General features: G+C 40.2%; 2 protein-coding genes across 5 annotated transcripts in view; one reads left to right on the top strand and one right to left on the bottom strand.

Moving 5' to 3' along the window:
- The window catches only part of LOC126779630 (uncharacterized), a 90,376-nt gene that overhangs the window by 8,268 nt on the left and 64,788 nt on the right, over positions 1-17,320 (top strand). The window contains exon 5 of one of the 2 annotated variants that reach the window (XM_050503780.1): positions 2,400-3,661. The exons of the other annotated variant lie outside the window; for it this stretch is intronic. The gene's annotated coding sequence lies outside the window, so the exon portion shown is untranslated. Of the gene's footprint in view, positions 1-2,399; positions 3,662-17,320 lie in introns of those variants that run through there. 2 annotated transcript variants of the gene reach the window in all.
- Positions 11,436-17,320, bottom strand: part of LOC126779534 (pantothenate kinase 3) — a 41,430-nt gene continuing 35,545 nt past the window's right edge. For all 3 annotated transcript variants that reach the window (XM_050503598.1, XM_050503599.1, XM_050503597.1), the window contains 2 exons: positions 16,177-16,292; positions 11,436-14,880 (listed from right to left, as the gene is read on the bottom strand). In XM_050503598.1, coding sequence (XP_050359555.1) covers positions 14,772-14,880; positions 16,177-16,292 — 225 coding nt within the window. In that variant the 3' untranslated portion in view covers positions 11,436-14,771. The remainder of the gene's footprint in view (positions 14,881-16,176; positions 16,293-17,320) is intronic.

Here is a 17,320-nt window from a genome sequence, read left to right as displayed (position 1 = left end):
TCTTTAAGTTACTCGCAATTTTTTTTGTAAAAATCACTATGGCTCTTATCGTGCGGATCATTTTAAAAACATCTGCGTTTCCTTAGCTATCCATCGGTACATAAAAAGTACAGTAACAATCATAAACATAGGAGAAAATTAGATAACAAAGAGACCAGGTAGGAAATTCTAAGAAATGCTATTGTTAAGAAATTAAATCTGGATCAAAGACAAAAGGACCTCAATGCAAAGTAGTTAAAGATTATTTTTAATAGGGGTAATAGGTAAAAAAGGAGAGATAAACCAGAGCTGTTTGTGGAATACTATTATCAATTCCTTTGAATTTACCGTAATTTTTTCTAATTTCCTTTTATCTCATTTCTTTTAGGAATAAGAGTAATAAAACCTTGTCGGGGTACATAATACTCACTGAACTTGCACTGCTCGTATAGTGTGGACGCGCTTTAGTGAATATTGATCTCTTAAATTTTTGAAAAAAACCGCTTCGTTTACTGGACTCTGTTTCTTACAACTTCGTGACTCGGCTAGCTAAAAGGAATTTGTGATTTGTGTTTATGATAACTTGGCGCGTAAAAAGGACTATTATGGCTGCAGAACAAAATTCTTCTCGTCGTCCGTACTCTAATGAGGAATACGCTGACATCTTATTTTGCTATGGATATTGTAACGGTGACGCCGCAGCTGCTCGTCGTGAGTATAATCGTCGATTTCCGGATCGCCGGACACCTGACAATAGTGTCTTTATTGGTGTGTATCGTCGAATTAGAGAAACTGGTCGCGTGCAAAGGAGACAATCTGATTCCGGACGCCCTCGTGTCCGTTCTCCAGATGAAGAAGATGTAATTATTCGTCATTTTCGAGAGGACCCTACAGTTTCCACCAATATTGTGGCAAACCGACTGGGCGTATCTCAATGGAGAGTCTGGTTTACTGTCCACGCGGCTGGATTGTATCCCTATCATTACACACCCGTACACGTGATTGAAGAAGGAGATCCTGCAAGACGTTTAGATTTTTGCCGATTTATGCTACACTGTGATGCAGAAAATCCCAATTTTTTGAGAAAAATTTTATGGACAGACGAGTCAAAGTTTGACAAAGATGGTATTACTAACTACCACAATATTCGATATTGGTCTCAAAAAGAACAGGGAAACCCTCACAAAAAGCGATTAAGCGGTTCCCAAAGACGTTTCTCGGTAAACGTCTGGATGGGGATTATCAATGATAATCTTATTGAGCCACATTTCCTACCTGATAACTTAAATGGTGAAAGTTATGAAAGCTTGCTTAGAGAAATCCTGCATGAGTTACTCGAAAATGTTTCGCTGAAACTTAGGCAGAGAATGATATTCCAGCATGATGGTTGCCCCGCACACTTTCGAATGTCCGTAAGACAGTGGCTAGACAGCAATTATCGTAATAGATGGATTGGCAGAGGAGGACCAATCCCATGGCCAGCGAGAAGTCCAGATTTGACTCCGATGGACTATTATGTCTGGGGGCATATGAAAAGCCTGGTTTATGATGTTTCACCAGTACAAACAATTGAAGAACTCAAAACAAGAATAATGAATGCTGCAAATTCTATTCGACATAGCTTGAGTAGTGTTGTAGTAAAAAGTGAATTAAGAAAAAGAATGCGTATTTGTATACGAAATAGGGGATCTCATTTTGAACACGAATTATGAATAATAAACAGTGTAATTTCGAAAGTATGGAGTAACTAAAAAGATTAAGTATTTTGTTTTTGATTTAAATTCAAAATTGCAATGACAGCTCTGGTTTATCTCTCCTTTTTTACCTATTACCCCTATTAAAATAATCTTTAACTACTTTGCATTGAGGTCCTTTTGTCTTTGATCCAGATTTAATTTCTTAACAATAGCATTTCTTAGAATTTCCTACCTGGTCTCTTTGTTATCTAATTTTCTCCTGAGTTTATGATTGTTACTGTACTTTTTATGTACCGGTGGATAGCTAAGGAAACGCAGATGTTTTTAAAATGATCCGCACGATAAGAGCCATAGTGATTTTTACAAAAAAATTGCGAGTAACTTAAAGAATCAAAATTAAAAATCGAAAAGTTGTACAGTTTTGGATCTGTAATTTAAAAATGCTTGAAGATTGTTTTTGTTTTATAACTGGTTATTATTAACTAGGATGTACCCTAGCAAGAAATACAAAAAAAAATAGGGAAAATACGTTGATTTTTTTTTTATTGAATTTTAGAATCTTAAACATACTTTAAATAAAAAAAAATTTAAAAAATTAATAACTCGAAAACGATACACTTTTGGGGGTCATTTGATAGCTATTGTCCTGAACTATAACCCTTTAAAAGGATCGTGACATATTACCCTGTAACCCTGTATAAATATATAATTCCCTTTTTGCAGTAATTGTCGTCGACTTCTTTGACATCTAAGAGGTGGGGACGGAAAGTCTTCGAAATCATGAATATCGAATAAAAAAAATGTATTGACTGAAATCTGAAGATTTACTTCGTACAATTAAATAAAAAAAAAATCTTGTCTAAATATTTTCAGATCTTTGCCAATACTTTATAAAAAAAAACTTCCTCTTTAATGAAGTCCCAAAAAAATTTTTAATATCAAAAAGTAGTTACAATAAAAATTAGGGAACAATGAATTATGTTTTTTTTTTTAAAATTGTGATAGTTAGGTGTGTTGTATTATGTTATCTATGTACTGATTAAATAAAAAAAAATAGGATTTATGGAAAAAATATGAAAAGAAGATTTGACACGACTAATTTGTTTTCTCTCTATTTCTGAACTTAAAAAAATGCTTCAAAACTAGACAATATTCTGCCTTAAAAAAAAAATATAAATAAAAAAATGTTCTAATATTATTATAGTTAATCTTGACAATACTACACTAAAACTTGCTTTTTTCCTAACTTCTAGTCTTTGTTTTTTTTTTAATTTTTCGTCTATGACACAGTCGATTGTATGTCTATAACAATATTTTCTATTTTTTAATTAAGTTTTATCGTATAATATTTATTTCGATTTTTTATGAATGCAGCATGTGAACTGGAAATTTAATTAGTGAATAAAAATTAATATAAAAAATGAACTTTTTTATCTGTACTTATAAATTTTAATGTTTTTAGTTACCGTTCTGAAACATTAATATCAATAAAATTGTTTTAAAATTAAAACAATTTTATTGATATGAATTAGATATAAAGGTTTATTGCAAGTTCACGTGCAAATGTGTTTAAAAAAAAATTACAACTTTCTATTATTATTTATTATATTGTAACATATCATATGCGACTTCAATGTGTATAATTGTAGAAATAAATCTTTCTTATGTGATATTCGACTAGCTGGCTTGGTAAAAAAAATGTTCGAAATATTTTTTAAATAAATTAATTATAATAACATGATGTTTTATTTATGAAGCAAAATTTATATATTTGAAGTCTCGATTTTTCGACTATCACTACGAGCCTTAGAGGAAGACAGGATTTAGGCGGCAAAATAAATCGATGTTCGAATTTCAAAAATGTAAATTTTTGAATTATTTAAGAAAGTAAATAACGATTTTAAATTACTAGTCTTTAACAATTATGTGATTGTACACAGTGTAGACATTTGTGATGATATAGATATATATGGATACATATTTTATTTGAATGTTTTATTTTAAAATCCTGGAGTCCAAGTCAAATTTTTGTCTCCGCTTTTAAACATAGTAGATTCGGGCCATACCTTTTTTCTTTTTTTTTTTTTCTCGCTGGAAAAACACATTTATGTGTTTCCCCCACATAAAGTGGGGGGGTATGTGGGACTCGCCGGCGCTGAAGGCGCCGGAATACCCACTAAAAACCAGCGGTACCCACTCCATCTTGTCGGGGGACGTCACGGGATCGCTTGCGCATACTACCGTGCCGTCCCGACGGTTGGCCCGCTTCTGCGGGCCTCCAAATCCTAGGGGGTACTCGGGGTACAGAGACCCTCTGGCCCCGGCGACACTCACGGCGGGAGGAGAAGATGCGCATAGCGCTGGCGTCTTCTCCCCGGTCTTCTTCGACGAAGCGGGTCAGCGGAGGCACTCTCCTGGCGCTCCCGCTCCGCGGCCTCCTTCTGCGACATGACATTTTCGCAGAAGGAGACCATCTCCATCCAGCACCTTTCGCTACCAAGCATGGCATTTATCACGCTCGGCAGCGAAAGGTCTCCGCCAATTAAAGTCGCCAGGGAAAGGCGCTGAGGCCCCCAAGCGGCACACTCCATCAGAGTGTGGCATGCCGTGTCCGTAGGCGCACCACACTCGTGGCAGGAGGGCGTTACCTCCCGCCTGACTATTCCGTGCAGGTACTTACCGAAGCACCCATGTCCAGTAAGCACCTGAGTCAGTCTGAAGGTCAGTGTGCCGCCTTTTCTCGTTACCCAGCGACTCAAGTGGGGACGGATCGCCTCCACTGTCGCCAGGCCTGCTGATGGGGACCTCAGATCCTCCTCCCACCTGCGAATCAGGGCTTGCTGGGCGAGAGTCCTGATTCGCAGCACCTCCTCCAACCCTGGACGGTCGCCACGCGACCTCACTTCCGCCCGGAACCGGTACACTTCCGCGAGAACCTCCGCCTGGAGCTCCCAAGGCGGATCGCCCGCGAGAAGTGTTGTCGCCGTCCACGACACCGTACGATATCCGCGTATCACCCTCACCGCTATGATTCTCTGCGGCCTTCGCAAGAGAACCTTGTTCCGAGCGGTGAGAGCGTCCACCCAGATGGGAGCACCGTACAGAGCCATGGACCGCACAACACCAGCGTATAATCGCCGGCATGGCGTTTCCGGCCCTCCTACATTTGGTAGGAGCCGGCTTAAGGCAGCAGCAGCGTTGATGAGCTTCGGGCCAAGTTGGACAAAATGCTGCCCGAAGCTCCATCTTCCGTCCAGGGTCAGGCCCAGATACTTCATGTGGGCCTGCACCTTAATCACTGTCCCCTGGACGGTGATATACGCCCCTCGAGGGGGGCCTCGACGTGGACCGTGGAATAAGAGGGCCTCCGTTTTTGAGATGGAGACCCTCAAGCCCAACATTCCTATGCGGTCCACTGTGAGCGACGTACCGACTTCGGCCAGGCGAGCCGCCTCCTGATAATTCCGCCCTGTCGCCGTGATGAGAGTGTCGTCCGCATAGCACAACACCCCCATTCTGGGAAGGACGGATGTCCGCAGGAGCCAGTCGAAGCCAACGTTCCACAGAATTGGGCCGAGAACTGACCCCTGTGGAACGCCACAGCCTACCCGACGCCGGACAAGACGCCCATCGCCCCCCTCCCAGAGGACTACCCGGTCCTGGAGGTATGCCCCCAACAGCCTCCTGAGATAGGAAGGCACCCCGTGGTATCGGAGTGCCTCCCCAATAGTCTTGAAAGGAAGACTATTGAAGGCGTTCGCAACATCTATCGATACCGCCAGAACTACGTCCCCTCGGGCCACCGCATCCGTGGTCCGGGTTTTCAGGGCGTCGATAGTTGATCGACCCGCCCTGAACCCGTACTGAGCCTCTGACAGAACCGGCCCCACCTCGTCGAGGTGCTGAATAAGACGGGCAGCGAGAATTTTTTCGAAGAATTTGCCCGTCTCGTTCAGCAGCACAATCGGCCTGTATGCCGAGGAAGAATCTGGCGGTCGACCTTGCTTTGGCAACAAGACCAACTTTCCCTCTTTCCAAGGCTTCGGAAACTGCCCGCTGCACAGACATTGGTCGAACAGCTCCCGAAGCCTTACGCCTAGGTATTTCAGAGCGTCACATAGAACACGCCCTGGAATCCCGTCTGGGCCCGGCGCAGTGTTTTTGGCCCTCAAGCGGTCGAAGGCCACCTCCATCTCCCGCTCCGTGATCAGTGGTGGAGCCACTGTGTCGTCAATCATAGAGCGAGGGACCATCTGTGGAGGGACATGCTCACCTGGATGGGGGAAAAGTTCCCCGACCAGGCGCAGGAGGAGATCCGATGACATTGTCTCTGTCACGGGGGCACCCTGCGTGCGGAATTTTCCACGCACACCGCGGAACGGACGCCCCCAGGGGTCCCGGTTCAGGCCCGCCAGTAGTTCTTCCCTAGCTTTCTCCTTGGCCTGACTTATCGCCAGCTGTAGGTCTTTTTTCAGCTGACGATAAGCGGCCAATAGCTGTCCCTCCAAGTCCGCATCAAAACCGTTGCGCCTCCTACAACGGACGTAAGCCCTTCGCGCCCGGCTGCACGTCGCCCGAAGCTCTGCTATTTCGGGCGACCACCAATACACCTGCCGGCGCGGAGCTCTATGCCGGAACCTAGGCATGGCAGCATCGCAGACCTCTTTGAGGGCACTGCGCATGTGGCCCGCTAGCTCTTCTGCACTGGCGCCCTCCCACCTTCCTGTGGAACCCCATCGCTGTACGATGGCAGCCTCCCTGGCCAGCTCACGATATAGCTGGCTAAGAGACCACCTTGGAAGCGTGGTTGGCACCCTAGAGGGTTCCACCGACCTGCGAGAGGTAGAGATCTCAAACCGGATGTACCTGTGGTCCGACAGAGTCTCCACCTCCTCCTCTACTCTCCAATTCAACACTCTGCGTGCTACAACATGGGTGGCGAAAGAGAGATCCACCACGGACCCCCCCTGTTGCCGCACGCACGTGTAAACCTGCCCCCTGTTGAGTAGGGACAGGCTGGAGAGAAGTGCCCACACCTGAATAGCCGTTCCTCGCGGATTCGTGGCAGGGTTGCCCCAGGCACGTGATTTAGCATTGAAGTCGCCCAAGACCAGTATCGGCCTCGGTGACTGAGATTCGGGCCATACCTAGGGTATGGCCCGAATCTACTATGTTTAAAAGCTAAACTGCCTACAGTGGCCTTACGTAGGTCCTACGTAGCTATCGTAGGGCCAGGTGGTGCAATGCACCAGGGCCCTGGAGCTCAGGGAGCCCTCTAACCTCAGCTTCGTAAAGAGAAGAGCATAAAAAAATGTTTTTAAATGTACATCAACAATTACAGGACTCCTTTTTTTTTTTTTTGTTTCGCCGGAAAAACGTGTTTACGCTTTTCCCCCACTTGAAGTGGGGGGGTATGTGGGACTCGCCGGCGCCGAGCATGCGCCGGAATACCCACTGAAAAACCAGCGGTACCCACACCGCCTTTTGGAGGGGCGTCACAGGATCGCTTGCGCATACTACCGTGACGCCCCGACGGTTGGCCCGCCTCTGCAGGCCTCCAAATCCTAGAGGGTTCTCAGGGTACAAAGACCCCCTAACCCCGGCAACACTTACAGCGGGAGGAGAAGATGCGCATAGCGCCGACGCCTTCTCCCCAGTCTTATTCGGCGAAGCGAGTCAGCGGAGGCCCTCTCCTCACGCTCCCGCTCCGCTGCTTCCTTCTGCGACATGACATTTTCGCAGAAGGAGACCGTCTCCAACCAGCACCTCTCGCTACCAAGCATGGCGTTTATCACACTCGGCAGCGAGAGGTCTTCACCGACTAAGGCCGCCAGGGACAGGCGCTGAGGTCCCCAAGCGGCACACTCCATCAGAGTGTGGCACGCTGTGTCCGAAGGCGCACCACACTCATGGCAGGAGGGTGTCACCTCCCGCCTCGCTATCCGGTGCAGGTACTTACCGAAACAACCGTGTCCGGTAAGTACCTGCGTCAGCCTGAATGTGAGTGTGCCGTGACTCCGTTCCACCCAGCGACTCAAGTGGGGGCGGACCGCCTCCACTGTCACTAGGCCTGCCGAGGGGGACCTCAGGTCCTCCTCCCACCTACGAATCAAGGCTCGCTGAGCTAGGGCCCTGATTCACTCAACCTCCGCCGACCCTGGACGGACGCCGCTTGACCTCGTTTCCACCCGGAACCGGTGCACTTCCGCAAGCACCTTCGCCTGGAGTTCCCAGGGCGGATCGCTCGCGAGAAGTGTCGCTGCCGTCCATGACACCGTACGGTACCCACGAATCGCTCTCACCGCTATGACTCTTTGCGGCCTCCGCAGAAGAGCTCTGTTACGAGCGCTGATAACATCCACCCAAATGGGTGCACCGTACAACGCCATGGAGCGTACCACGCCAGCAGCAGCAGCAGGTAGGAGGCGGCCCAGGGCGGCAGCAGCGCTTATAAGCTTCGGGCCGAATTACAGGACTCCTAATTTATTTATTTATTTGGATCTCCAACAGTTGTACTTAACACATATTCAAAAACACTTTACATTGACTTAAAACTAACTTTGCACAACCGATTACAAGAGAACACACCATTTAAGATTTTTAGCACATGTAATTGGACCAAATTTTTCGCTCCAATTTCTTAATGTATATAATCTTCCTCAATTAACGGATACGTGGTCCATTCGCCAACTTTGAAAAGAAATGATAACGAAATTTGGCGTGCTCGAATGTGACCTTACGGAAGTGTATACAGCAATGCTTCTGCTTCATATAATTCCTGTTACGTCCGCGGCATTAAGAATGATCTTTTAGTAAAATTATAAAAAAAATATTTAAGAAACAGCATTGGACAAGATCGCCTCCGACATTTATAGTTAATTGCAATAGAAAATAATTCGGTGTCAAACCTGGATTTAAGTGACATTACTGACGAATTCGCAAAAATTAAAGCGCGCAAGAGATTGTGAATTGGTCGAGAATTCAGTTAAAAATCGTTTTTTTCCCTTTATTGATCTCATCTTTATAATAAATATTCTGTATTGTCATGTGCGTCGTTGTTTATTTATTCTCATTTTCTTCTATTAAGCACATAGTGATTCTACCCCTCATAGAGACGACGTATGGATTTAGCCTACTAAGGATAACTTGAATTCACTGTTTCCTATTCTTGTTCCTATCTATAATTTGAAGGCCAATATAAGTTCAAGCTACGCGGAAAGAGGGAATGAGGGTCCAATGCTTTCCTTATGCACCGGGGCCCTTGATCACCTAGCTACGCCACTGATACTAGGGGTATGTGAAAGATTTATTATAAATATTAATTAAGTGTAGATACATATATGTATAATGGTATTATTTTTGTGTATTTATATGAGGTCTTTCGTTATGCTTTGCTGTTATTAGTTAAAGCGGTTAATAAAATCTGTTTTGATAATTTACTTAAAATAGAAGTGACTTTAAAAACTTAATCGCAATCGGCGAAGGTATCGAATATTATATAAACAACTTATTCAATAGAAATGAATTCTTTATTTCACTACACGACTTATTTTATCAAAAAAAAAGATAAAAATATTATATCTTGAAACATTTCTAGAAAAAATAATCTAGAAATAATGAAAACCGTATTAAACGTCTTACGCGTCCTTTAATAGTTATCGAACAAAACGGAAAAACACAAAGCTTCAGTATCAGTAACAGCCTGTGAATGTCACACTGCCGGTTTAAGGCCTCCTCTCATTTTTTGCGGAGGTTTGGAGCTTATTCCAACGCGCTGCTCCAATGCGGGTTGGTGGAATATAAGAGAGAAAATCGGTGGTGCTTGCCCCGTTCGATCATCGGTTAAGATTCACGCGTTCTAACCACTGGGCCATTTGCCTTTTACTAATAGAATTTCAAAAAAAAGCTACCGATAATCTAGGAATATGTCAAATCTTGTCAACGATTTAAAAACTCGTGAGCTTATAGCCTGTTACCTCTCTGCGAAATGTTAGCGATAAATTATTTCATTTCAGTTGTCTTTTATAGAATACCTCGTTGGTCTTGTGGATAGATGTAAAGCCGCAGACCCGGAGTGCGGTTTGTGATCACTTAACATCAGGTGGCCAATTTGCCCCTCCACCTAACTTAACGTCAAAAATAATATATAAATCCTCAAAAATACTTTTCATAGTATTCCTATTTAAATTCGTTACGATTTTATTGGAAATGGCATTTTGCATTTTAATCAACTATGCAGATTAATTCATTAAATTTTTAATAAGAAAATCTGAAAGTGACTTGTCGAAGGTTTTATAAAATGCATAGAATATTTAACTACATTATTTTCAGTTGTTTTTTACTTTGTAAGTATTGATTTATTATTTAACCGTGTACTTATATAAATATGTAATATACGTGACTTCGTTATCGTGCATTTACTTGTGCAAGCTCGTCTGGGTAGGTACCACCCACTCATCAGATATTCTACCGCAAAACAGCAATACTTGATATTGTTGTGTTCCGGTTTGAAGGGTGAGTGAGCCAGTGTAATTACAGGCACAAGGGACATAAAATCTTAGTTCCCAAGGTTGGTGGCGCATTGGATATGTAAGCGATGGTTGACATTTCTTACAATGCCAATGTCTAAGAGCGTTGGTGACCACTTACCATCAGGTGGCCCATATGCTCGTCCGCCTTCCTTTTCTATAAAAAAAAAAAAAATTTATCCTGCAATACCTATTCCTTGCAAAAACTGCGGTACAAAAACTATGTATTAATCGCGGCGTTTCGTTGTACCTTAGATGCCTAACAAACTATTTACTGCTGTGGGCACATATTAAGCACTAAACAGCAATTTTTGATATTGATGTGATCCGTTTTGAAGGGTGGGTGAGCCAGTAATTACAGGCACAAATGACAAAATCTTAGTTCCCAATGTTCATGGCTCATTAACGATGTAAGGAATTGTTGATATTTCTTACAGCTCCAATGTTTATGGGTCAGGGCTTTAAGGATGAGCAGACATTTTCGGACATTTATACGTTTAAATATATTTTTCTTTTAATTTGACATAACTAAGAATGATATTATTTGATTCAAAAAAAAGCTTGTCATTCAATTTTTATTTTAGTTATATCAACCATCAATTCTAGAAATATACCGCATGTGAATAAACTGAGATCTGGGGACGGTAGATTTTACGCGTTGTATAACAGATTCTCTCCATTGGAAATAAGGAATGAAAGGATACGGGCGGATTCATTCGAAAATCTATCATTTCGACGTTCTACGTCGGAGAGGATTCAGAGAGTAAAAAGTCTATTTGATGATCAAGGTATGTTGTATTTATCAAAGCCCAGCGACAAAGTTGACAGAAAAATAAACGAATTGATGAATGACATTATATATATGAAAATAAAAAAGAACGGAAAAATTAAAAAACATCAAAAAGTAATAAGTGAGCAATTTTTAAATGATTTACGAAGATATATTGAAAACACTCGCAAATCTGGATTTAAATTTTCTGAACTAGTTGCGTAAAAACGTGCCAGCAATTATCTTGTACACAAAGTAACGTGTAGCATAACTAAAATGGGCCATTATGGTTATCTGTGGAATGCAGAGATAAGTATAAACAATTCGACTGTAAAAGCAACTTCAAATTTTTATTCTATAGTCGATTAACCTAACATTTATATTAATTTATTAAATATCATATTAATTAATTTATAATTAAAATTAAATAATTAATAAGGTTAAAAAATAAAAGACCACATATAATATTACATTTTTTATTTATAATAATTATACAAAATGTCCAAAATAGCCCGTACAGAGCCCCTCGTTCCGTACAATACACTAAAAATAAAAATTACCTCTCTTATACCATACATCAGCTGACCCCCTTTAATATTACAGAGAAACTAAATTTTATCTATATATTAAGCGGGTAAGACAAAATATGGAACTACAAAATTCTCTAGAATAAATAACTTATACCTCAAACGTAACAGGTCAACTTTTTTTTATAAATTTGGCGCGAAACGTCATAGCAATTTGACACGTCGCTATTGCGTTTAAAAACCTTATAATACTTTTAATTGTTGCGTCGTTCAAGCAAGCATTATATATAAATATTACATCATATTTCTAACAAACATTAAAATTACTATCAAATTAAATACTTACTTAGAAATTTAAAGTAAAAAAAATAATAAAATATCCTTTTTTATACAATAACAAAATGTATTCGATAATAATTGTTTGTTTACACAAAACGTTTAACAATAATTATTTATTAATATATAAAAGATGATATTAGATATATAAAACATATATAACTCTACCAATCATTTGCGTTTCATGTCTTCGTAGAATGTTTGTCTGTCTGTACTAGTCATAAAAACGTAAAGGTATGTACGAAGCGTCTTAGATACCTACTCCATTTTATTTAATCTTTCCGAAACCCCGTCCTATCTGAAATTATAATATATATGTATATATAATTCTTCTGTGTGGGTGTATGCCACTGGAATCTGTTTTTTTTTGTGTCTGTGAGTACCTAGATGGTTTAGATTGTAATCGGTGATATTTTTTAACAAAAAAAAAAATGTTTTTTCACCCGTACAAAGTCCCAGGGCAGACATATATGTGTTATTCATTATATTTTAACAAATTTAATAATAAAGTTTAATATTTTTGAACTTTATAGCTCGTAGCAGTATTATATTTTATAAATATTTTCAAAACACCATCCGTAACTGCAAGTACATAAATTCTCATGTAGACATTTGACACGGTGGTTATTGTGCAGGCCCATCAATGTTACTACCATCCACACATCAGCATTGCTGTTCTGGTTTGAAAGGTGAGTTAGCCGGTATAATTACAGGCAGAATGGACCTTAATATCAAGGCAGAGCATTGCCAGTTCATTTGCTCGTTTGCCGTACTAAAATATTAAAAAAAAGTACTTCACAAGATAGCACAAACACTGATTATTTACTTATATTTTATTAATATAATGTAACTTTCAAGGCGTTCTATTTATAAATAATAATAAAAAAAATACAATAACGAAAAAAACATTTGCACTAACGAGCGATTTTGTAAAATAATTATTTAAATATAAATAAAAGTACCAGTATGCATAAGTATTGAAATTTGTGCAGTATGATATGACAACACTTCTTATATTTATAATATAGCAAAATAAATAGAAATTGTCGCCTTTACTTATAAACATTAAAGTTACATATCGTTTTGTCTCTTTCTGACATGAATAATGAGACATTCGAGAGAAGATGACGAAACATTGTGTAACTATTAATATACAATGTTTATTTGTAAGGCAGATAGGCGATAAAGTTTTCTGTCTAGCTGTGAAGTAAATACGTATTGGAAAGTGTGAGCGAGACGAAGCGATCACTTGTCCTAGCTGAGAAACGAGATGCGACATAATGCGAACTTTATTACACGTGTCCCATTCAGAATGCCTTGTGCGACTTATTCGATAGCATTTACGTTAACTTAGATTTGTATATAATTCCGATATTGTCACTAGACGGCGCTGTTTTCATTCTATACATCTCAGTGTTGCCAACTTGGGGGCTTTTCCCTTAAATTTGGGAGGAAGTTACATGGAATCGGGTATTTTCAGGGGCAAAATTTTTTAGAGACATTCTCTCTTTGGATAAACTCTTCTAAAGTTTACTGCTGCTTGCAGTACACTGCCTTTTTTAAAATAATAATAAAAATGTATTTTCTATTTATTTCAATTCATCGGTTAGGGGGGAGCGAGGCAAATTCGAGATGGTGCTAGGGGGGATGCCTTTCAGATGTTGGCAACACTGATACATATCGATATCTGTTAACTCGAGTTAACTGCATTATTACTAGACAACGATGACAATAATTTTATTCAAGAACAAAACATATTTAGAGAGTTCTGTGTCGCGTTCATTAGCAGACTCAATAGTGCGACTAAGTAGGCCTCAAGGACACACACGGACGCACAAAGACACACAACGACACACAAGGACATTCGATATTTCCGTGTCGTGTCGCGTTGACACGTTTTCAACCTTCACGTAGGACAATTTATAAGTCCGGCAATAGAAACGATTTCGTTCGAAGTGATATAGGAATCTACGACAAAAATATTACTATCGTTTATTTGTTCAACCTGCGAATATTTTTTAATAAAAAAAAAATTTTTTTTTTTAAATCGTACCGTGTCGTCACAAGGTTATGTCTGTTATATAATAGACATATAATCGTGACGTCAGAACCGCATTCTCACAGCAGCCGAACTATAGTTAGATCTACCGTCTCTTATATAAGTAAGCTAGTAGAAGGGAGATAGAGTAAAGAGGACATAGAAGAAAATTAGCTTTTTTTTAATACTAGTGTAGCGTCTCTATGTATTAAAGACATAAAAAAATTTGGAAGTTAATCGTCCAACTCAAGGGGGGAAGTGAAACATTACTAGTGATGTACCGAGTTTAGATTTTATCAAATACGAGTATTATCTATGCCGCAATATTAAAATTTTGTATATTTATGACAAAAGTGAACTGTCTTTGGAAAATGATTATATAATGAGTTAGAGATCGGAAGCTTTGAACGACCTGATGTTTTCAATGTATATTTAATACCGTCTGGAATATTCTACAACCTCGCAACAATACTTGGTACTGTGTATCGGTTGGAAAGGTGATGAGCCAGTGTAACTACAGGCACAAGAGACGTCACATCTTAATTCCCAAGATTGGTGACGCATTGGCGATGTTAGGGATAGTTCGTACCGTGCCACTTTGGGCGATGCTTACCACATACCATCAAGTCAGAAAAATGTTTCAACATTGGATTCAATTTTTGAATCCAACATTCGACATAATGTCTAGTATTTTAGTCAAAACGTAAATCGATAACGAATGCTCGATAAAACAACCGAATATATCGATTATACGACCCATCCCTAATCGTTTCATTATATTTTAAAACTTGTAAAGCTGAAAGCATCGTCAATGCAAACTGGTCTATACAAACGTGTATTCCCTCACACACCAATACACACATATATATATATATATATATATATATACAGTTGGGCTCATCTGTCTGCGTGCCTGCAGTCCGGCGGGGTCGCGTGTCGCGATACGTTCTCTTGTTTATGGTTTTTACTGTCATAGTGTAGGAGACAGCCGACCGCTCCGAAATATCTGAAATTCAATTTATATCATCAATACAGTATCCTATAGTATCCTGGGTCATTTTTCACACACGGCCATCTGATCCCAAACTAAGCAGAGCTCGTGCTATGGAAACCAGACAACTGATATACTACATATACTATTTTTCTTTTGTAAATACATACTTATATAGATAATTACACCCAGACTCAGGACAAACAGACATGTTCATGCACACAAATATCTGTCCTGGGTGGGAATCGAACCCACAACCTTCGGCGTGAAAGGCAAGCATACACCAGCCACGCCAACCGGCTCGTCGAATATACATATATGTCTGTCTGGTTGTTGCTACATAGCATCAGACAATATTAAAACTGTTTTCGAATTTTAAATGAATGAATGAATGAAAATACAATGCACGATTGCGCGCAAATTGCACTCTATTCCTTCACTCTCGTCAATCCGACCCGACTCCTTCAGACTGACATTCTCGACCGAAGGCCAATTACCTATTAATGGTTTGACTGCCTCGTTGCCCTTGAAAAGCGACCTTTGCCTTTTACTAAAAGGATTTAAAAAAAAAGCTACCAATAATCTTGGAATATGTCAAATCTTGTCAACGATTTAAAAGCTCGTGAGCTTATGATAGCCTGGTACCTCTCTGCGAAATGTTAGCGATAAATTATTTCACTTCAGTTGTCATTTATAGAATATCTCGTTGGTCTAGTCATCTAGATATAAGTCCCCAGATCCCCGAGTCCTGGGTTCAAACCCCAAAGTCAGGCCAATAAAAAGTTATTAGTTTTATAGCAGCCCGGCGTCTGTAAGTTGGAAGTGTGTACACTCTCGTGCCTCGGAAAGCACGTAAACTTGTTGGTTTTGCGCCTGAACTCTTTCCGATCGTGTCGGATTGCCGTCCCATATTATTATGAGAGTGCATCTGTGTTTGTACACACACTTGTGCACTATAATATCTCCTGCGCAGTTGGTTAATCTCTCTAGAGATTAGCCGCCGTGGCCAAAATCGGTATATAAGTAATAAGACGGGCCGGTTGGCGTGGTTGGTAGATACCTGCCTTTCACGCCGAAGGTTGTGGGTTCGACTCCCACCCAGGATAGACATTTGTGTGCATGAACATGTCTGTTTGTCATGAGTCTGGGTGTAATTATCTATATAAGTATGTATTTACAAAGGAGAAGTAGTATATGTAGTATATCAGTTGTCTGGTTTCCATAGTACGAGCTCTGCTTAGTTTGGGATCAGATCGCCGTGTGTGAATAATGTCCCAAGATGTTATTATTATTATCGTTGCTCAAACTCACCCCTCGTGTTCAAGGAACAGCGCCTTCAGAGCACCTCGCGACCAGTAGGACATCGCGTAGGAGAGAAGCTTCATGGATAGCGGGTTCACTCTTAGGAAATTGCCACAGAACACCACCTGTTCGAAACGAAATGTAATATATTTATACGCGTATACATTTTTTTTAAATGAAAACTTGTATAGGCGTTCGTTCATCGTAGGGGATGGAATCGTGGCTTTGGGTCATCGACATGCTAATGTTAATATAATGAAATCGTTGAAAGCGCAAGCAATTCAAGTATTGTAGAAATTAATGGGGTAATAATGATTGGAATTTGTTTAAATACTAATTAAGCCGAGATGACCTAGTGATTAGAACGCGTGAATCTTAATCGATGATCGTGGGTTCAAACCCGGTCAAGCACCACTGAATTTTCACGTGCTTAATTTCTGTTTATAATTTATCTCGTGCTTAACGGTGAAGGGAAACATCGCGAGGAAGCCTGCATGTGTCTAATTTCATTGAAATTCTGCCACATGTGTATTCTACCAAACCGCATTGGAGCAGCGTCGTGGAATAAGCTTCAAACCTTTTCCTCAAAAGGGAGAAGAGGCCTTAGCCCAGCAGTGGGACATTAACAGATTGTTACTGTAAATACTAACAGTATTTATAAATAATAAGTGTATTTTAGCAATTATTTATTTAAATTAAGCTGTTTTATATTTAGTACCAAGTTAACGACATACTTTGACATATAAAAAGCTATATAATAAAAAGGGATAGTATTATTACTCGGAGTGCCAATAGATGTGGAAATTGGAATATTTAACAGTTTCAAGTTTTCAATTTTATCGGCAGTCGACAAAACAGGACACAAAAATGTTACTCTTATGGTTTTGCTTTTGGAGAGCAGCTTTGTAATTATTTTGCTAACGGTATAATAGGAAGTTTATCTCGGTAGCTGTTTTACTGGCGGTACCGAAATTGTGACACAAAGCAAATTCTAGAGTTAAAGTCATATATAATATTTCGAAGAGACGCCACTATATAATGTATTAGAGCCATCACGCATATCATTAATAACGATCAATTACAAGACAAAATTAAGACATGGTTAAAACAACTTAATTATGAAGACGCTGAGAAAATATTAACTACCTGATAA

Source organism: Nymphalis io, chromosome 29 (genome assembly GCF_905147045.1).
Source record: "Nymphalis io chromosome 29, ilAglIoxx1.1, whole genome shotgun sequence".
NCBI classification, from domain to species: Eukaryota; Metazoa; Arthropoda; class Insecta; order Lepidoptera; family Nymphalidae; genus Nymphalis; species Nymphalis io.
Note: the sequence above shows the minus strand (reverse complement) of the source record. Positions and strands in the feature narration are given on the sequence as shown.